This window comes from Neodiprion virginianus, chromosome 1, assembly GCF_021901495.1.
Source record: "Neodiprion virginianus isolate iyNeoVirg1 chromosome 1, iyNeoVirg1.1, whole genome shotgun sequence".
Classification (NCBI taxonomy): domain Eukaryota; kingdom Metazoa; phylum Arthropoda; class Insecta; order Hymenoptera; family Diprionidae; genus Neodiprion; species Neodiprion virginianus.
In genome coordinates this window covers 791,193-813,036 of record NC_060877.1, presented here as the reverse complement: position 1 = coordinate 813,036, position 21,844 = coordinate 791,193, and the positions used below count along the sequence as shown (strand labels likewise).

At 48.9% G+C, this 21,844-nt stretch overlaps 1 protein-coding gene across 7 annotated transcripts in view; it reads right to left on the bottom strand.

The window, feature by feature from the left end:
* Positions 1–21,844, bottom strand: part of LOC124301395 (tensin-3-like) — a 135,372-nt gene that overhangs the window by 70,016 nt on the left and 43,512 nt on the right. Inside the window, exons 1-2 of one of the 7 annotated variants that reach the window (XM_046756386.1) lie at positions 21,077–21,142; positions 14,795–14,875 (exon numbers count right to left, since the gene is read on the bottom strand). In XM_046756386.1, coding sequence (XP_046612342.1) covers positions 14,795–14,875; positions 21,077–21,115 — 120 coding nt within the window. In that variant the 5' untranslated portion in view covers positions 21,116–21,142. Of the gene's footprint in view, positions 1–14,794; positions 14,876–17,938; positions 17,992–18,768; positions 18,906–18,930; positions 19,507–21,076; positions 21,143–21,844 lie in introns of those variants that run through there. The other 6 variants (XM_046756376.1, XM_046756403.1, XM_046756420.1 and 3 more) reach the window with 6 other exon arrangements.

The window sequence follows — 21,844 nt, the reverse complement described above, 5'->3', positions numbered from 1 at the left end:
GGATTCCGGTGGAAGCTGCTAATTACGAAGGCTTGTCTGAATCGCTGTACCGCGAGTATATGGACAGACATCCGTGTAACCATCCTCGGCGGCATAGAAACGGTGCCTTTCACCCTGGATTTCACCCAACCCGTGCATACCGCGCGCCCATACACAATTTATTCGAAAGGACCGAATCGTCTCGAGCGTTGTTAATTGGACGAGCTTTAGTGTATCTATAAGAAGAAGGTAGCGCGAGGCGGATTCAATTTCCAACTTCAGTTTCCGATACGAACGCATCGATGATCGCGAATTAAGGTCATGTTGTCCTCCTGCCCTCACCGAACGAGCATACGCACCCTTTTTTTTCCTGTATTAAATAAACAAACGAACGGAAGCGGAACAGGTTGAAATTTTGAACTTTTGAAATTTGTACCCCTTCCGTTCGTTTGTTTATTTAATATATAATAAGGTCACGCGATGCTCCTACCCTTACCGACCGAGCAAACTCACCCCTTTTCTTCCCACATTTAATAAACAAACCGATAAATTTAGAAATTTTGAAATTCGAAACCTTTCCGTTCGTTTGTTTCTTCAATTTAGAAAGAAAAAGGGTCAGTTCGCTCGGTCGGTAAAAGTATGACCGCTACACGACCCTAAGTCACCTCGATGTTTCACCCCGTAGTTTATCTCGACTCTTCAACACGCATCGGCCGGGATGAAAGGGTCGGACCGATTTTCATTCCTCCCGGAACATATTCGCGTTACGATTGCACAGAGTAGTCGGCATTATATGCGTACGTAGAGGTAATACGTGTGGCCTCGAGAGCGGATCGTCGGACCTTCGGAGCGCGAGCTTTCGCTCTCCGAATCGCGCGCATCATCGACACTCGCTTGGCGAGGCTGCGGAGCATGGTTAAATATCTACGAGCGGCGGGCAGCTCGCGATGATAATGTAACGCGAGTGTGTGGGAGGGCAGACGCGCCTCTGCCAACTTAACTCTGCCCATTCGCTCTCACCCTTCCATCCTACCTTCCTTCCTTCTCCAGGCCGCCCGACCAGCCCCCCGGTATTTCCGCGACTGACTGCTATGTTTACATTTCAATTATCTGACGCTTCGCCCTGCCATTATTAGTATTTGCATGATTTAGTAGCTGAAGAAGCGCGGAGCTGCCGTCCCGTCTCGACTCGACTCGTCTGGCGTTCAACAGCCCTGAATTCAAAATTATTGCGCCGCCGAGGGGAGGCGAGGGCTCGTTTTTCCTGGAAGGGAAACACCGGAGACGTTGAGTTTTCCGTGAAAACACAGCCCTTCGAAACGTTAATTGCGGCCATTCTTACATACCCTGCAGTTGAAAGTATGCCCGAATCCCGCGTAATATGACAGATTCAAGCCAAATTTCGCGCTCGACGTGAAATTTCAATGCGGTTATACTTCCACGAAAATAATCGTGCCTTAATCGGGGATAAAATATACTCATTTTGCAAGAAAAAAATTTCATGGCATTTTCAGGTTTTCCAGGATCTAAAACTCAGTTCTCCCCGACATTTTCCCAGTTCTAGTAAATTGCTAAAACCTGAATCGTTCAGCTTATGTGATTTGTATGAACTTTTCCACCATTGAGTCTGGATATTGTTAGAAAGATAATGTATAATTTGTGCCTGATCAGTGAACAACTCGGGTAGCGTCTTGTTTGAAGGATTATCAAACTCGGAACGAAAATGAAATCAGAACTAAATCCGACACGAACCCAGATTTCAGGTATGACATTTTTTCTGGACTTGATCGACGAGTATATGGACGAATTTCCGTTTCCGAAACTTGGCCGAATATTGAAGGTCGAAAACGCTCCGAGATTTCCTATCGAAATATAATCGTTTAGGTGAATTATGCACGTGGAAAGAACATGATCCCGATATCGTGCGAAGAGCGTCATTTGGCCTCTTATTTTTTTCACTTTGAAAAGCACATACGTATCCGGGAACACGCGAGAAACGTGCCGTATAACAGCTGCGCGGCATAAGAAGGCGCGTGTTCGATTCTTCGTTCGTTCCTGCGGTAATTCTCGCGGTCTCGCGGGCGTCGACGGAGCTTTTCACCGTTTCCGTAGTTAAAAGGTAGTATATCGCGCCCCGACACACCCTCAGCGCTACCAAGCCAGCCTCTGCTAAGAGCCTTTCCCATTCTACCGACACGTTCCGCAATTTAAAAGCTTTAAAATATATAGAGCAGCAGCCGACGCCGATGCCGCCCCAACGGGGTTGAAATTCATCCTCATTTTTCACCCCCAACGTCATTCTTATTACACCGGGTTGTGTAATTGAATCGCGTCATTGGCAGGCGCTCGGATATGGATGATAATTGTCACTCCCCTATCGATTTAGGAACGTATAAGTAAAACGTACAAGCCCAGAGTGCAAAGATCAGCTGGTTCTTGGCCGCGTATCGCGTATCGCTGATCGACGACGACGTCGGGACGTCGGGACGGAGGGTTAGGGTTGGGGGAGGGGGGTAGAGGGCATCGCTTATCTATCCCTGGACTCCGCTCAACTGCAGTTACGCGGTTGTTGAATGGCTCGAGATCGTACAACACGGCAGAGGCATCGTTACAGCTGCGATCTGATATTTACAAACTTCCCAAATAAAGGGGATAACTCGGGATGGAACCCTCGGGAGCTACGGCTCGACGCTTTCGCGGGTAGGTGTTACGGGATTTGGTGACAGATTAGCTCCCTGGATCTTTTTCGCTAAGCGTCGAATCGCGGATGCCGCCGCCGACTTCGCTCCCTCAAGGGGTTCGACCCAGCGCCAACGGTTTAACCCATTACTCCTCCGTTGATCGATGTGAAAAATTCCACGCCGTGAAGGTGTGCTGGTTTCTTTTTTTCCTTTTTTATTTCATTTTACTCAGATGTCCCTGGTCTCTAATTTTCCATTTTTATCTTTTCACACAAGAGAAGAAAATACGCAAGGAGGAAAATAATACAAGAGAGCGATGAATATTATCTTGTAAGATAGTTCGCCGGGTATGCATACGTATATGTACATCTATGCACGCAGGCACATATATTATCTGAGATAAGCCGGCGCGAGCATTGATCGTCATTATTACGAGAATTGATGGGGAGGAGGACGAGGTTTGTTCGCAGTTTTGTTTCCCATTCCATATCGCGTGCTGATATCTGTATACATATATACAGAGGGAAATTCCCGCGACAGTATACATATATTTGTTTGCGCGCGTGCGCGTGTGTATGTAAGGTAGACGCGGAGGCCTGGGGTTCGGAACCCCGTCGATTCCCATAAAGAAGCCCTGACTCGCCGAATTTCCGGTTTGCACGGCACGCGGCCATCTTACCAGAATTTATTTATCCGCGTCGCGGAGCACTGTGTACATATATATTCGTGCATCCCTACGGGGTGTAAACTCGTTTGCCCGTATCGCCTCTTGCGATTTTTCCCTAGCTCCGTTTCGCCCCCCCTCTGAAAAACTCTGCAAGCTCAAGGCTCGATAATTTTCACCGACTTCGTCGCAGAGTTCGGTCTTATCCTATACCTATATTATAGTTTATAGACATACGTGTATGAGGGAAAAATTAAACCCTCCGAGGGGGTTGAGGTCCGAGGCTCGCCGAACGGCGGCGGTGTTCAGCCCCGGGAGGCCTTACGTATGCCGAATCCCCATCCTCGAGGATTTATGGACGAACCTCGAGTTCTGGGCCGCAGGGGGCGTTTCGATGGTGGTGGTGGTGGTGGTGCTGCACGAATATTAGTTTCACCTCGTAAGGTCGCGCGAGCAAGCTGCTCGGCTCTTGAACACGCGCCAAATGCGATGCGGTTACTTGAAATTTTTTCATCCATCCCCCTTCAACCCTGCCCCCATCATCGTTCCCATGTTTTTCGCGTATAAATGGTGGTAAAAATCAAGGCTCAGCTTGCGGATGTGCGCCTCGTACGCGTGGTGTTCCTTCCTCGGCCACTGCGGCTGCAGACCAAATAAATTGCATCCCGGTTGTATGCACCCCAGACGGATCCGCAAGCCCGCAAGCCCGCAAGCTTTACTGCCTTTTTATTTATCTTCATTTTAAATACCCTTTTCCGCTATTTTTATTCCACATATTTCAGCTCGAGGAAACTGATATTCGAACAACGCGGGTTCGGGTTGGAAAAAAGCTTCGGTGACTTGGCATAGAGGATTCTAGAAGTTCATTATTACGTACAAAATTTCTAGGAATCGTGATTGCGCCAGCAAACGGATAATGGGAAACTCGTCGGGATTTATCTAACGGGGCATTTTCTTCTTACGATTAAAAATTATACCAACCTTGTCGTTGGCCCGATTTCAACTCCCTCCGGAATGATTTTTTTTTCTATGATCACAACTTATCTTACAAGCCAATGCATGATCAAAAATACGAAATTCATTTTTTTTTTTTTAAATCCTTCGTTCAATCGCGAGCTATACTCACCTACTAATATAAAATATTTGGTCTTTTGATTTCAGACAAAGCTATCGTGAGTTATCCTGGCCACCGCAAGGATACTAGTTTCTCCACAAACACTTTTCTAAGGCAGAATTCTCCAAATTATTGGATAGTAATTTCACAATATATTGTTCAAATGTTGCTCTTTTATATGCCTAGGCTTTGAATAAAACAATTCTTCTATTAAATATAAAAAAGAAGAATCAGAGAAAGAATGTTGTTTTTTTTTGTGTCCTTCCAAACCCATGTATAACCCCTGAAAATAAACGCTCTAGGACCTTATCGCTTCTCGAGAACAGGGATGATAAGAAACAGCAGGTGGGTCGCATTAGCGAGCCGGTCATGGGGATTATAAATCTCGCTATAAATTCAGAATCAAAATACGGAACTAGCCGGTTACAGGCGGTCGGCAGGGCCGCTATCTTTAGCCGTACAATCCGGGCTGCAGTCACGTGGCCCGAAATACGCCTAGTCGCTGGATGATATAACGCGGTGCGCGTGTGTAATATAATTAAGCGTACCCAGGGATGCCGGGAAACGCGGGCCGCGCAACCTTTCCGTTGAAATTTACGCGCTCGAGCGCGCGGATAACGCCTCTTAAATAACGGGAGAGCAGCTCGCGAGCTGATTAGCATTGCAAATACGGTGCATTCCGATTTTCCGTGAGAGTTCCCTGCATAGCTAGGCTTCGGGACGTCGCCGAAGCTGTTACGAGATTTCGCGCAAGCTCGGCAAAAATTCTTTACACCGAAAGCTGAAAACTCGAACGCAGTGCTCAAAGACGAGGTTTTGGCGGTAAAGCTCGCGGTATCGGGTAAGGAATTAAACCCGTGTTTGCACATCGGTCAAAAGCAAAGCTCGACTCTCATAGGAGCTTGCGGCGGTTCTGACCGCGTCACAACGTCCGGAATTGAGATCGGCTATCCTGATGTCTGCTGGCCGCCTCTGCATCCCTCGGTGATTTGGATAGGTACCTTTTGCCAAGCCCCGCCGCACTTCAGCGATCGCCATTCATCGGCTCGTGAAGCTGCGGTTGCGTCCGATTCGTATTTGGGTTTTGTCCCTCACGGGACGAGTGCTCGTGTGTTCGTTGCGCAGAATAATTGGAGTGATCGAAAAAATGTCACTTCGACTGTGGTTCCGAAGGTGAAAAGCTCGAAATCAGGTACAGCTTATAGGCGTGTATCACTGGGAGTAGAATATTGCAGAATGTAGGTACCGTGGCATCCGCACCGCGGTTGGAGTGAGAATATTTACACCTGGGTAATATGGGGCTGGCTTATCCCGCACTGAATGGAGAGCCGCGGAGATTTACAACTTTGAAAAGGACTCCCTACCGCGATTTCTGCCACGGAGATTACGTATCTCTCACACCGTGAGGAGGAAGAGGACACCCCGCATTCGCGCACATCCACGGATCCAACTTCACAGACGCCGCGAGCTCTGCACACCTATCCAGACTCCAGCATCCACTGTCCCGATACGGCGCCCCGATGTTAAAGGAACGGGCCGGAAGCTCGTCTGATATTCCCACCGTCTATAACCCTGACACCCGATACAACGGTCTTCCGGGATCCCACTCTTTGACGAGTCTAATCGAATTACGATCAAAGTTATCAATCGGAACGTTACTTGACGGACATTCAAGTATTAGTCAAGGCTGAAACAGGGGCAGGCCATTCAGAGAAACGTTATCAAATGTTATCTTGTAGTAGAAGGCATTCCAGGCAAGCGTTAGCTGACATGGAAAATTGATAAAAATTTGCAAAAAATGCGTCGATTAACACTCGAACGGTCCTTTATTGGTCGTCAGATTCTCGCGGGAGATTTCGGCTCACAATTAGGACTGTGCATTATTATTCACCCCTGGAGGCTCAGTTCCCGGGCTTCTTTCGATCTGCCAATATACATCACGACCCGATCATCACCGCTGACGTTTTATTTGTCGAAGCGATAAGAGGAGCAATAAAGATATGATAACGAGGAGAGTTCCGATCTCCGTTCGTCCCGCTATCTCCGGGGGATTTAATGAAATGAAATTTAGGAGAATCGGGAGTCAGTTTGTCCGGGTCATCGAGGCCGAGCTGTAATTAGAAAGTTGGGCCATCGAGATTCGGCGGCCAATCGTCGGCCGGGGCGCGTTTCACCCCCGCGTCGCTCCGGCGTCGACGGAGCCGCGCGTTTCACGAGGCCAATGACAGGATATTAAAGTCTGGGTAGACCGGAGACTCAGACTGTAAATATCCTTCGGTAAATACGCCCGTCCCCCGCTCCTTGCTCTAAGCCGCTTGGTGCACTTCCGTCCACTCGAGCGTGGGTGGCTGGAACAACCTGCAGAATGGCGCAGACGATGCGTAAGGGAGCGTCTTGCGGCAACCAAGGCAACGCGTCTCTGTTGGAAATAAATTTCTGCAAGTGTTGTTAAAGGCGAGGGAAAAAGCTCGGGAGGAAATAACGAGAGGGAAACCGATTACCGGGCTAATTACCTTCCCGGAGAGTTTGAGCGCCAGATGCTGGCTAGATAATTATGGTGGCGAATTTCCCGAGTTCACTTGACATTTAGAATAATCTTTTAACCCTGATCCTCGAGTCTGATCTCCTGGCTTTACCGCGACTATTGTTCACCGGGAATGATAATTGCGACGAACGAACGCCCCGAAGATGGATGCTGCGACTTATTTATCGCAGCGAAGATCTTGTCCGGTGGACGGAAAAAAGTTTCACCGAGTCTGCAGGGGGTGAAAAGAGACCGCGTTAAGATTTCGCCCGAATCATACACAGAGTTCGATTCTCTTCACATATTTCTTATCGCCGCTGACGTTTGCAGCACGAGCTTTTTCCAACACCTCGGGCAATCTTTCTTCTATTCCTTTTTTACTGCTCAATTTTTCGTAAGGGTTGCAGCGGATTCGAAACGACCTTTACGAGCCCCTAAATTGGTCGCTTTATAGAAAATACAGGAACGTAAGTTTCTGGCTCGGTCGAATTCCGAAAGGGTAACAATCGCGTTCAAGTGAATATATGAATGCCAATGATAAGGAGAGCGGTATTGCCGCTATACTTCAGTGCTGGAGTTAATAAAGACCGACCACCCGGTGAAGCCTGGGAGGAGAAGAGAGTGGGAGAAAGACAGAGAGAGTGAGAGATAGAGAGAGAGAGGGAGGGAGGGAGACAGGGAATGGAGAGAGGCACGCAAGGCCGAGGTTTACTTACGAGGTCGGGGGTCAGGAGGCCTCGGGTAACGAGGGTGGAGCACGGAATACACGAACTTGATACTTTTAACTTATGAGGATCGTTTGGTCGCCGGTTACCCGTCGTCCATCTTAATTTCCGATCTCATTTATTCCCCGCTTTTTCGCGAGCTCTGTTTCGCAACGTTTTCTGAATTCTGTCGAACAATAACTGCACGTATATCAGGGTGGTTGATTTGTTAACTTTTCTTTTTCCTTTTAAGGTACCACTCGAAAAATTTGTGACAAACGTTGAAAAAAAATTGTCGTAAGATCTGGGGGAGGTAGGAATATATTTAGAGGTCGTATTTTTTATTTATTTTTACGTGTACGCCTCACGAACTTATGATTAGTTTGTTTTTTTCGTATCCTGGTCCAATTAATCATTGTTCATAAAAATCAGTATTGAAAACGAAACAGGGACATTAAGGTGATGCGATACTTCTATTTCGGTAGCAAAAACTGTTATCCAATGTTGATTGGTAAACGATTGATTGGACTGCGATACGAAAAAAACAAACTAATATATACATGCAAGTCCGTGAGGTGTACACGTGAAAATAAATCAAAAATATTTCAGCAATTTGTAGCGACCTCTAAATATTTTTCTACCTCCTCCAGTTTGGAAAAAATTGAAAGTAAAAAAATGAGCCACCCTAATGTGTATATGTATGTAATAATAGGCGTATACGACGTGAGACAATTTTGCAGGACCAGTGCGCACGGGGAATTCTCGAATGGCATGCAGATTCGATTGATAATAATTCCAAGTCCAGGTTCAGGCTGCGGGAAGAGTTTTTAGGAACGCCGGGAATGCCGAGGGGCATTTATCGACTATCACCGTCGCATTTCATCCTCTCCGCTGCGCCACCCGGAATTCGCCCTTGGCTGTTATTGAAGGAACGATTTGAATTTCACGATTTGTACGCGAGACTGGGGCGAACAAAGTAAACCCGAAAAATTCCAACGGAGTTGCAGCGTCGGAAGCAGGTGCGCACCGGCGTCCGAACACAATTTGCAGAATATACGTCTCGCATGAATATAATATCGGAGATTCAGAGTCGAGCACGTCATCAAAAAATCGAGACCCCCAAACTTTTTACCCCTGGCTCTGCGGTTTGGACACGCGGCGTAACCCCGGGAGCAGATCGCAGGGACATAAAGAATACAATATACATGATTGTGAGTTCAGTCTCACGGATTACGGGTATTCAAAGAACAGCGCTATGGGAGGAGGAACGTGGAAGATGCGGAATAAACCCGGGCGAGGAGAAAGCAGATTTTCGGAATACGAAAGTGAAATATATATCCCCGCTCGGATAGGCAAATGTCTGTCTGTTTTTTTCTTTCCTCCCTACCATTTTTCCTCGTCCTTTTCCTCCCTTTCCTCTTTTTCCCATACCTCCGCAAACACACACACACACACACACACACACGTATTCTCCGTACTCTCGGCCAGGGGATTAACTCGACCGAAATCGAATAGCTCCTAGCCTTCTGCGGGTTCCTATCCCTTCGGTACACGCCAGGATCACTTTCGCTCTCGTCAAAACGGGGAGAAGCACAACTATCGCAAATTACCGTCTCTCCGTTCGAAATGGTCCATCTGCTCGATGCCGGGGCCGTTTTTCCTATCCGTCATCATTCGCGGCTCATTTGGCGAAGAAATTCTTTTCAGGGTCGACGAGAACCGGGGAGAGAGGAGGTTTAAAGTGCATGCAGCCGGGTGCAGCGAGCGTGCAAAAACGGCAATCCAGCCTCGCTGACGGAAGTCTTGAACGAGACCCCGTCTGCGGCTCCGCAACGGTTTTCAGATCACGGTCCGATGATCCGATCGGTTGACCTGAATGTCGGAAATACGTCTGGACGAAATGCGTCTGAGACGGAATTTTCGAGGATCACTCGCAGTTAGGCTCTGTGGAAGAAGAGGAAAACGGAAAGCAGGAAGAGGAAGGGTGAAAGCGGGGGTGAAAAGTTTGCGCAGAATTGAATTTCACCGGTTGGTTTGTTTTGAAAGAGGGATATAAATTATTATGACGCGAAACGGCGCGGCGTATGAAATTATTACGGTGTAAAATCGATGTGGGTGCTTTTCAAGGAAATTGTTTGAGGATCCCTCCGTTCTCTTCTTTGGCACCCGTAGCGAATAAATGGGGTTGCTTTTTCTGTCAATTTACGATAACCTCGCTCTCTCCCCCCCTCGAACCTCCGCGATTAATACGATTATGAAAAATTATTACGTATCTCGGGCGAAAATACAATCGCCCTTGCAGCACAGAGTCGATTCTTCGAAAATTTATTGACGGGGAACGTAGAGATTGAATTTTGAAAAAATGAGTCCTATTTCACAATATGTCGCGAATCTCTCAAAAGCACTCGGAGAATCGACCAAGTGCCATGGCGATAATCCTACTTTGATCTCAAAAAAGGGGAAAATGTCGAGGTACCTCGAGGCTTCCTAAATTCGGGCACTGCGATTGTTTCCCTTGGAATAGAGAATCTCGCGGGGCGATTAAGGGTAGTCAAACCCGCTTACGCGACGATTCCCGAGCGGGAATCTTTTTTCCGTCGTCAGTGACGACGGATTTTTCCCACACCGATGCTGCGGATCTCGAAACAATTAAACCCTGGAATCCCGTTGCGGTAAAAAGTAAACTGCTGAGTGTGCAACGCCGGCGCGGCGACTGCAGCAGCCCGAAGGGCGATGCGTAATTGCATTAGCCGCTTTTGCATCGTCGATGTCGCGTTACTCCGCGGCTTTGGAACTCCCGATGCGGTGGTCTTCTGGCGCAGGCGGTTCTTCGGAGACTTTGGAGTAACGAGGGGCGAGATGGGAGAGGAAAAAGGATAAAATCAAGCCGGCCAAAGTGCTGAAAAGGTTCCGCAGTCGAGGCGAGGAGGCTGAGAAAAGCCGAGGGAACGGGAGGAGAGACTGCAGGCGAAAACGGTGTCGACGACGGATCAGCACCGCGATTGGGTTACATTGTTCGCTCCGGATTCGACAAAGGCCTCGGTGTCGCGCTCCGAGACGGAAAATACAGAGGCCGTCTTTTCCCAGCTTGCCGCATCCATTTCCGCCCTTAATTCGCGCCAATTCGTTTCAACCCCGGACGCTGATTGGTCCTCCGATCGAGATGTCCTCGCGGGGGGCGCGATTACCGTGGGATTTCCGGTCTTTCCGAGAAGCGAGGATCATGCAAACTGTTTTTAAAGAAGAGGGAAGAGGGGAGACCAACAAAGTTGGGCGTGTACGTTACGTGTCTGGTTCGATTTTTCCCCAGTACGAACGGCGACGCGAAAGTTGGACGGAAACGTCAGGATCCATCCTTGGCGAGGATCCAGTCCGCAAACCGCCCCGCATCTTCCAGCCTTCCGCGTCCCGTGCGTGCCGAGACCGTCCCGATATCCGAGGAGTACTTTTATCGGGATTTATGGAATCCGGGAAACTCGATCCCCGACCAGAACCGCGCACACGTTAAACTCGGGTCCATTTTCTTCTCCCCCGAAATGCTTGCGAGCTGAATATATTCGGACTAGATTAGTTATCTGGCATCCGACGGAAATGATCGGTCCTATGCTGTTTTGAATATCTTTAACCGGGAGGAAAGACGGCACTGCAGGTTCTCGAGTGGTGAATTATTACCAATATACGTATGTCTGTATACACGTTGGATCGTCGAGTTGCCAATCGATCGACTTATTCGTTCAGGATATCTAATATATTTCGAGTACCCGATACCTGGTTGGGTTCGAAGTAGGTGTAGGCATTCGAGATATATAAGGAGAGGCGCTGAAAGGTAACTGCGAACAGATCGCCAGGCCAGCAAGCAGCGTCGCAGCACGAGCCGTTGTTAATTGAATGGAAATTCTCCGGGGCGAACGAGGGGAGAACGGGAAATTCATAATTACTTGAGAAGCCGGTTGATCGTTCTATAGGAAAGCTCAGCGGAAGTACGAGTATCGGGAGTTTTGGAGAGGCACGAAGACTCGGAGCACCGAATTTCATGGATTGCGCCGCTCGTTTATAGGTCGTAAACCTATCCGTGAGGGTAAAATAGTTTTTTGGGGAATCGGAACGCGGAGAAGATGTATCCCTCCTCCCTCCTCTTCCTCTTGGTCCTCGGTTCCCCTGTTATACGATCTTGTCCACCGACTGCGAACGACTGGGCAGACTCGATTACCCGACCCGAGCCGCAAGTCCCCCGCTTTGTCATTGATAGCGACGTCCTCGACCGAGTTAATTGAAAAGCACCGGACGTAAGAACTCGAGGAGGTCCACTTGTCTCGCGGTGAAGCATTATTTTTATTTCTACGGTGGTTGAAAATTGAAGGATGGTAAGGGGCGAGGGAGGGGGGCCAGCTCAATTCGATGCTGGTCGTAAGAGTGACGCAATATTTCATCTACATCTCGGTTCGCTTCCCTCCCCCTCATCCCCTTCCGTCGCTCGTTGTCGGTATACGCGAATTTCGGGTTTTCCCTTTTACCCGAAGCAAAGGTCGGCGTCGAGTCCGCGATATCCGCGGGCTGGACTCGAGGGTGCGGGGCGGGTACAAAGTTGTGAATATTTTTCTTATTTACTTTCATTGTTGTGCAAAGTATAAACAGGAAACTCCGGCACTCGAGAGCGTCGCGCTTCCCAGCCGTGGCGTCAGCGGAGCGTAATTTTCGCCTCATTAAGCCCGGTGTGTATTCATGCAGCTATTATGTAAACATAGCTTAAAAATCTGATCCCTTAAACACGCCAGCGTTACCTACCCACATCTCTCTCTCTCTCTCTCTCTCTCTTTACGTACATATTATACACGGGCGCTAAAGAAAAAGAACAAATTTTACATTAATTATGCATGAAATACACCGCGAACTCTATTTCTCTCTCCCTCTCTCTTTTTCTTTCTCTCCCTCGCTCTTCCAGCGTCGCGACGTGCCGATGCCACTGTAGCTACGGTGGCACGAAAGAAGGTTGAAAAAAAGGGATGCTGGACTACGTGAATCCCTGCAGAAACGTTGCCACGTTCCGCGGTGATAAACGATGGAAATAAAGTTCGTATTTTTCATTTTCGTCCCCCCGAACCACCCTTTCAAACTTATTAAGCAAGGATTTAGAATACTCGCGTGTTTTATTCAACTCTTTAAAGCTCTGCGTACAGGGCATTCCGGGCTATATTTCCCTCCGGCTTTCCGAACAGCTGTTCCAAGGTCGAAATAAGTGGGAATCATGGACGAAGGTGGAAAGTTTCCGGTGACGGAACGTCGAATTTTGCGCTCGGTAGTAAATTCATGATCCGCATAAAGTGGAAACTTGTGTGCGCTGTATTATCCGCAGGTACAAGGCGAAACTGTACGCCGCGCGTGTGTACGTACTTTACATGCGGTCATTTTAGTTCGATGAAATTTAACGCCCGATTCGATGGAGGGACGCGGGGCGAAGAGGCGGAGGAAACACGGGCCGGCGTCGATCGTTAAAACTGCAACTGTAGCGAATTTTGCCCATCAATATATATTTTTAACGATACGGAATCCCCCGTCCCTTGTTCCCACTTTATATGGGGAAATTTAAACCGCGTTGAAACATTTGCGAGAAAATTCAAGTCGGTAGAGCGAAATAAATGGTTACGAAGAAAAGCTCCGGGGTACCGAAGAGGATTTCCTAAATTTTCGTCGCTGAACTGTACACGAGTGCTTATTCTTGACTCCTCAAAAGGGTCGAATCGCCGCCGTAAAAGGAATGATCTACATCTCTTGGCTAGTTGTCATTTCATTCTACTTCCGCCCAGGTCACATCTCTCTTTGAAAATTGCACTGGTTTGCCAAGAAGTGACAGCAGCAGCAGCAGCAGCCAGACCTGCTGATCGGATCGGATGAAAGTGCGGGCTGAAGGATAGAGTTACGACTGCGGTGAAAAAATAAAAGTTCGAAAACTCCGGACTCAAGATCAGACCCGTGGGAGTGGCCAATTGATTGTTATCAAATTTCTCCAGCCCGCAATTAATTCGATAGTTGGCGAAAACTGAGTATTTGGAAAAATCAATCAGCGTATTAAGTGAATTTTTATCGAGGTGTTTGGTAGGATTTTCTACAAGACGGGAGCTAATGGAGGCACAAGACCGATATCTGAAACCGAGATGGACCCTAAGTAGGTACGTGAACGAGCCGTGCGGCAGCTACATGCGGACAGGTCTAATTACGAGCCGGGCCGGGTATCAAAACCTTGAAACTGCTGGTTTTCTATAACCAGCAGCACCGACTCTTTGATCTCTGAACGAGCTATGCTAATGGATCTATTTCAGGGCGCCATGCCTGCGGACCGTCTGCTGTCAAGGCGCCGAAATGGCGTTCGTTGCAGGTAATTACTCCTCCAACTGTGCAGACTTTCGGGAGCCGAGAAATAGAGGGTCTACCTTCGATTCGCAGTAGTGGAATCCCGAGCTCGGATGTCTGATACGAATGTTCGGAACGTCCCGATCCGGACTTCCGAAAACTGGTCCTGCAGCGATTATCCGCGACCACTGGCGTACTTTACGTACCCGATAAAGCGATCAGCAAGCACGGAGCGTAGCGGGCATATCGGCAAAGATTATTATTGACCAGCTTGCGAGGACAAACGGGGCGCGTGCTTTGAATTCGCATCAGGCAAACGAGGGAGAGAGTGCCAGGGTTTGGTTGTTTCGGTAATTGACGGAGGATGATCGTCTCGACATGGTCGGCGGCTCGGGCTTGCGATTTGACATGCAAAAACGCGGAACAAACAGTTCGAGAGCCGGGGTGCGAGTGGCATAGATATCGGGCCATTAATGCTGATGGTATATCTTATTGATTCTTATTATGCGACGAGGCGTACCCGGAATAATTTGTCTGTCTTAGGGTTGGTTAACGGCGCCGGGCAAGGACGAGGGTGGAAGGTATACTCGGCGAGAGGAGAAAACAAATTCGGAGAGCAGAGGGGACGATAATTTGTATGTACGACTGTCGTTAATACACGTCGAGTTCAGACGTTGAATCCGCCCGATTTAATCGCGAATAAAAGTTTCACCCCGGGATAGGCGGCTTCCTGGTTCGACGATAAAGCAGAAACGAGATGGGATAGAGCGATCTACTCACCCTGAGAGCATCCAGTCGGGATCGCACGTACTCCGCTCTGCCATCGACTTCAGGACTTCCAACGGCGAAGGAGCCCATGTACTGGAACAGAGAGCAAAAAGGAACGGTCAGTTTTTCTGTGGACAAGCCTCTGCGCCCTCTGAAGTGGAATTGAACTCGGCGAGCACCTTGACTTTCGACCGGCATGCAGCGACAGACGCAGGCAGATTGAAAGACGATCCTGCCACTTGATACAGATGCGTTATATTACGGGAGGAAACCAATAACCCGAAATTGTTCAGCCGAGGCTCGGGGCCAGGTTGCCTCGGGATCGCAGGACACACAGAAACTGTTTGCAGTCCGACAAGCCGGGAGTCTGTGGACCACGCGGCCTCGGACACGTAATACACAGATCGATTTCCACCTCGGGGGTTCGACTGACCAGTGCAAACAATATTCCTTGCAATATCAACCCCTCCGGCTGACCGCTAAAGATCTCCGAACCATGTTACGTAGATTGGATTCTGACAATCTGAGATCGAATCAGGTTCTCTCCCGTGTTTGTCCACCCTCCACCCTGCATCGACGTATCGAGCACACGCGAACACTCACACACGCGTTCTCTTCTTATCCTGATCTTATATCCCAATCTGCGTGTATCGTTCAGACAAATTTTTATACTTTGATATGGAAAGGATGTTACTTTTACGCAAGACAGACGTATCGAGTCAACGTGTTCAAGAACGCGAGTCAGTCAGTGAAAATGTATGAAATTCACCTCAGGCTGAAAAAAAAAAACAGTCACCGTTTCAAGGTGATTCGGCGATACGTGGGCGATACTCTGAATTTGATCCTTTGACTTAACGTCGGCTGGCTAATTACCACAAGCGACACATCCTTCAGATAGCTCGACTATTTCAAAGCGACACGGTCAAACCGCGAATTACGGAGCTCTTGAGGTACCTGGAATTTACGTCTGGATGAGGTAAATTGGGTACTTAGGATAACCGAAGATCGCTAATCAGAGTCGTTGGGTGGAGGCCGCGTTCCCTGGCACCTGACGCTTTGGGCTTTGAGCTGGAATTCAAACACGAAGGTTGATTAGTTGGTGGTTTGAGAAGCCCGAAGCTGTGCGCCGGTTTCATAGCCAGAAATAAGCTTTTATCGAGAACTGGATAACTGCAGAGAGCCAGCCTCGCGGGGAAAGGACGAAACTGTTTGAGCAGGGAATGGCAAACTTTCTTCTTGCCACGTCGTGTTTCAGTGCGGTAGCTATACGGTATAGGCATACGAAGCCGCCGAAGGTTCATGTTTCGGGAAAACAGCTTTTTCCTTTCATGTGGGGCTCTCGTGTCAAGCCTAAAGGGAGGCACAACCCCTGCCGCCGTGGGTGGGCGCCATTGTCGTTTGTTCGATCTCTCTCGATTTCGTGAACGAAGTTACAGGTATATAGATAAACGTTATACCCGCAAATGTGCGGAGTACCGTTGGTGAAATCGAGCCGTTTTAATCCAGCTTCCCACAGACTCTCGGAGAGCACGATAACCGGATAAAAACTGGTCTAGGACCTGAAGTATGGAGGTGGAACGCGATGTTCCCGGAGGATGGTCCTTCGGGCTTTTGCAGCTCGGGAAGAAACCTATTGAGGGAAACCAGGGCAGAGGACGACCAATATGGAGAACGTTGCGAGGAAGTCAAGCGCGCATCCCCAAGTACGACAAGAATTTCATTTCCTTTTGTCCCATCAAAGGGCTCCCGGTGTTCTCTCGGCGACTAGCCGGACGAACTCTTTCGTTTTTACCTATCAACCTCGGAGGCTCCACGGGATACACACACACACATACACTTTGCCTTGCACGTGGGGGAACCCAGGTTCGCTGGAATCGATGCACCTTAAACTCGATCTTCTGTTATATTTCGAGAATCCTTCATCATCGAATAGCCGGAGGTACGCGAGACTTGCCGGCCCTAAATTCCGGTGATCTAGCGTTCAAATTCAACCCTTCGTCCATCGAATTGGGTCGCGTTCGATCGACCTTTACCGGTTATAACGCCACGCGTCAAGCGCACGGATTATTTAATTTCACTGCATTCGTAATCTGGCTGGTGAAACGATTCATGTCACAGTTCTGCACCAGCGAAAATGAAAGTTTGAGGATCGAGCATTAAAGCAACTTGCAAACCGCCGCGACCCAGATCCACGATTTAACTCCCGTTGGGCATTAGCACTCGGTTTGCCTCGAGTGCAGTCTTGTTTCCAAAAGTTATTACTGCGAACGAATGGGATGCAGTGCAGCGACGTCGCGTCGAAGCCACAAAATCACCAGGGGGCAGAAAAGTTGACCTCATACGCAAACCGAAATATAAAGGGCTTAACTCTGCAGGTCGGCCTTCTCGAGCGTCAAGGAATTACGCGGATTAGGAAGAGGTTTAAACTTCCAAATTCGTTGGGATTAACTCAGCGAAATTGCTTTCGGTTCAAAATCGTGGCGGCTTAGGTACGCCGGTTTTCGATTCTTCGACTTTTAGCGTACTCGCCGCGTGCGTTGACGATTCATCACTCGCGTCTGACGGCAGAAATGAAAAAGAATTCTCCTTGTCGAGTAGCCGGAAGTCGAGTCCCACAGACGCTCGCGTTTCCTCGTTATGATGTTTGAGAAGCCCGGCTAGGAAGAATCGGTAAATCCGAGCACCGGCTTTCACAGTTCAACCGAAGATTACGGCAGAGTCGTTCCCTACTTCTGGCTCTAATAGGATTCGAGTTATTGCCGGGTTGATGAGTCGAGCTTATCATATATTATCTCTCCAAGTTAATTGCCTGTTAACTGCACTCCATCCTGATGGCATTACTTAATTCTCAAAGAGCTTCTCTTCGATCACGATTATCTAACACAGCGAAAAAGGAACCAGTAAGGAGAGAGAAGGAAAACGTAGGTATGCACCTTGTACAATCCCGCGACACAGAAGGTCGATGGAACGAGGCGAAGGCGTATCGTCGCGATATCGCATGGGAGTCATAACAACGCGCCGGAGAACTTATACCTCTATTGCGTGGGCGGAGCGGGTTGTCCTGATCGTACGTAATGGGCTTTTGATGATTTTCAGGCAACGAATTTTTCGACTGCCCACAATATACAAGCCGTATTTTAAATGCATTACGCGTACCTGCGGGCCGATTTTTGACGGTTCGCTGTTCCGCGTGCTGAAAAATACAAGACTCCGATAAAAATGCTAAACCTTGGCTCGCTCTTAGCCTGCAGCTCGGGGTGCGCGCTCGTTTCTTACACACGGTGGTGAAGATACACGTATGCGCCGACGCGTTGATGTTGTACAACTTTGGAACACGTATTTCTCCGAACACATCGTGGATCTTAAAGTGCTTCTCCACGGGCTTCCTTTCACTCCGAGCTTATCGCAGTCTCATTTAAAATCTTTCCATACCGTAAGTGAGTTTCGAGAGGCAGGCATGCAGCGATGCGGCAGCGTTCATTTTTCTCCTGAAAGGGCTGATACAATTTCTGACAAACTGTCAAACGGGCAGAATATCAAGATTTCACGACCGCTTCGAGCCAAAATATTCCCAGCTCAAGATACGGAGGACGGAGTAATTTCGGGGGAGAAATTATGCTCACCGCATGTAAAACAGTAAAACATTTTTGCGACAGTTTCTGATCACATTTCAAGGCTAACCGGCGGCATAAGGCAGGCAGGCAGGCACGACTTGTCTGGAAGTTTGGGTTAGGAGTTATAGTGTTATGCAGTCCGTATTCGGAGAACCGCTTTTTCCAGGAGGATGACTACAGCTCTGAACTATGTGAATAAGTAATTCAATCCATCCATCCACTCGGAGAGAAGCCGTCTTCCCTCTCGTCTGGGGCCAGTTGCCGGAGTTATGGAGCTGAAACCGTTCCGGCGATCGTTGCTGTTTGCCGCAATATCACGTCCCGCATCAGTGCTACTCAAACTCCGTTCAACGTCACCATTATCAAATTTACCTTAGGATACTCCCGGGGTCTCGCGTTGGTACGCTCGTCTCACCGAATGCAATATCACCGCGAGACGCGAAGTTGCCACCAGTACGACGATGCACAGGTATGCGCTTCGTACACAACGTCATAACACGCGTTACACTTGACTTTGATTAATGAGAGACCAACCTGCACAAAGTCGAATATCCTGATGGTCGAGTCGGTCATTTGGCCGCCGTACAAGTGGCTGTATCTGTTTTCCACCTCAGTTTCCCCGATCCCCACCATTGTCAGTGAAGCACTTTCATTGCAACCTTTTTGTTCCCGGTATGCGTTCACCAGCTCGCGGCTTGGTCCGTAGCCTCATTTCCCCGGCTCACTTAGCCCGTTCGCACTCGGCGCAAGAAAAGGATCGAGTACCTGTCCTTCACGGCAGAAACCTCAAACGGAACGTGGGAAAGCATTTTCACGTTAGTCCGCCGTCTGGTTTATCCGCTATCCTCTGAAACGAAACGCTGCCCGGTTATGCGACTGCAACGAGCGCCGAGTCCCTCCAGGTGTAAATTTTCTCCAAGCGCGATGCGGAGTTCGGAAAACGAGTCGAAAACCCTACGACTAGGCGTGGCGAACATAACAGAGTCACCAGTGGCACTGCAATCCTGACAGATTTTTAATCACGCTCACCCGACGATCGATCACTCGCGCATTAACGAGCACCTGGCACTCGGCTTGATAGTTGGCTGAGAATGTCGGCCGAATCCGTGAATCGCGTAGAGTCGACTGCCGGGGAGTCTTGGGGTCCAGGAGCTCGGTCAACGCAACGAACACAAGGTCGAGTCCCCCGCCACGTGCGCCCACGTTGCACCAGTCGGCGGACTCGGCGATCGAGACGATGGCATGCTCGGTACCGGGCGTATTTTTATTCCTCGAGTCAATCACTCGCCCGGACATTGATGCCGGCCATAAAGCGGACTGGCCAGTCGCCACGGTCTGCAGAGCGACACGTGAGTACGAGAGTCCCGCTTGATCGCTTATCGAGAAAACTACTTTAGGCTCTCGGACTTGCTGCGAGTAATTTCTTTCATGCAGAGCGGATGAGGATGCAAAAGTTCACACCGTCTTAGACCCGAGAAGCCTACTCGGTCCACGTTGGGATGGCATATGTAGTATCGACCGGTGAGATGCGCGAGAGGTTTTCAGCCGCGGCCTTTTCCTCGTCTGCTTCACGTGCCCGTTTAATGGAGCCGTGATGAAATTTGTCGATTAGAGCGAAAGATAAGAGTGGATACTTTTCGAGCAAAGTACCACTCAGCGTGCACCGCTGCTGTATCGGGCCACTTGATACGCCATTATACTAATGATTGACATCCATTAGAGGCCTTAGAGACAGTAAGCGAACTCCACCGGGTCCGCAGGCTCCGGGAAACCGATTTGCATACGCAAATATTTCAGGAGGCCGTGACACGGACCCGCCACTTTCGCAAATTTTAGTTTTTAAACCGCTATCGAAGTCGAGAGTATTAGTTGGCTCGACTCGCCGACAAACGATCATGTTTCCCCGGCTGTTGTTGGACGGAAATTGTTTCGAGAAAGCCGTTCATTAAGTGTATAACACTGCTCCTCGTTGATAGATCTTTGACTGTTTCCTGGAAGGGTTTAGTAATTATTTTATAACGCCTGCCAAGGTGCCGGTCTATTTTTTGCCCTGTGATATTGCTCGGTACTTGACAACATGCAGGCGAACATCAAACACGTTTGCTCATCAACGAGGTCCAGTTACCGCGTGAATAATCACCGTGAGTCTTGCGTGCCTCGGTGATTTTCCCCGATGGTGATTAAATTTACCAATCTGCTGCTTCGTGCCTCGAATATTTCGTATGTATATGTATACCGTTTTAATTGAAAGCACAGTTATTAACATCGAGTGACGCGCTATTCCACTGGCAGGTTTGTAATAGTCACCGTTCCTGGCACAGGCAACGGAGTGAAAATTCTTTGACCTTTTGTACAGACTGTATGACGAGTTGCATCGTGCGGAAAATGTCATCGCACGCCTATATACCTCACCGCAATTAAAATCGTGTGAGGTTTGAAAAATTGATAAAGGTTTATTCCCCCGGCCAAACGATTCCTCGACCCGCAGTTTCCTGCGTTCACTTCCTACGCACTTCATTCTGCACGTCGTATCGCATCGCGAGCTGCAGTGAGATAAATTGGAACTTACGGATATCCAATAAATTCTGCCAACCGAGGAGTGACGTGGGCGTAGGCATGTCCAATTACATCTTTAAAACATACATACAGCACAGTATACTACTCTATCACGGAGATTTACCTTTGCTGTTGTGAATCTCTTTGAGAAAACTTCTGCCATAATAGGTAGACATTACTTCCAGATAGCCGGTCGTTCCCCGAGCACACGGCCGAGTCCAGATCACCTCGTCCCTCTCGGTATCCCGTGAAAAAGCTCAATTCAAGCCTGGGCACTTGGATCACCAGCCACTTTGATTAGCACCACTGAGCATCATGCCACTGCAACAATGCCGATCACTGAAAAGCCACCCTCTGCACTGATTCGTCGCCCCAACTCGACCGGACGGAGGAGAAACAGGGGTGCACTGTGAAAATGGGAAATTTGTGCTTCTCTCCCGTCTCTGTTATTCCGAGAAAGGGCCGGACACGTGGACTGCGACTCGTCCGAAGCGAGTGACAGTCGAACGCACCCCGAACCGAATCAAGCTTGCAATCGAGGCCGCGTGCCACCCGGTTGGATCGCGGTGGTCCGGTGTCTCTTAAGCGAATAACCGAAAGTCACTCCAACGCTACGACAAAAGCCCTGGACAGTTGGTGCGGTGAACTGCGGGCCGGTAAGACGGCGACGGTCGGCCGATACATGGCGACTCTGCGCCTGCAGCTGCGAACCGGTTATGTACTCTCGTCTCTTTGCTGCAGAGCTCAATCCCTAAAAGAGAATTGAAAGCACGGAGTAGGTATATAGGTAGGTGTCGCGGCAGCAAGGAGGACGGAGGTCCTTTGGTCCCGGTGAGCTTCGGCGACGCACGTCCGGTTCGCTTACGAGTATCCTCAGCAACGGAAAACGAAT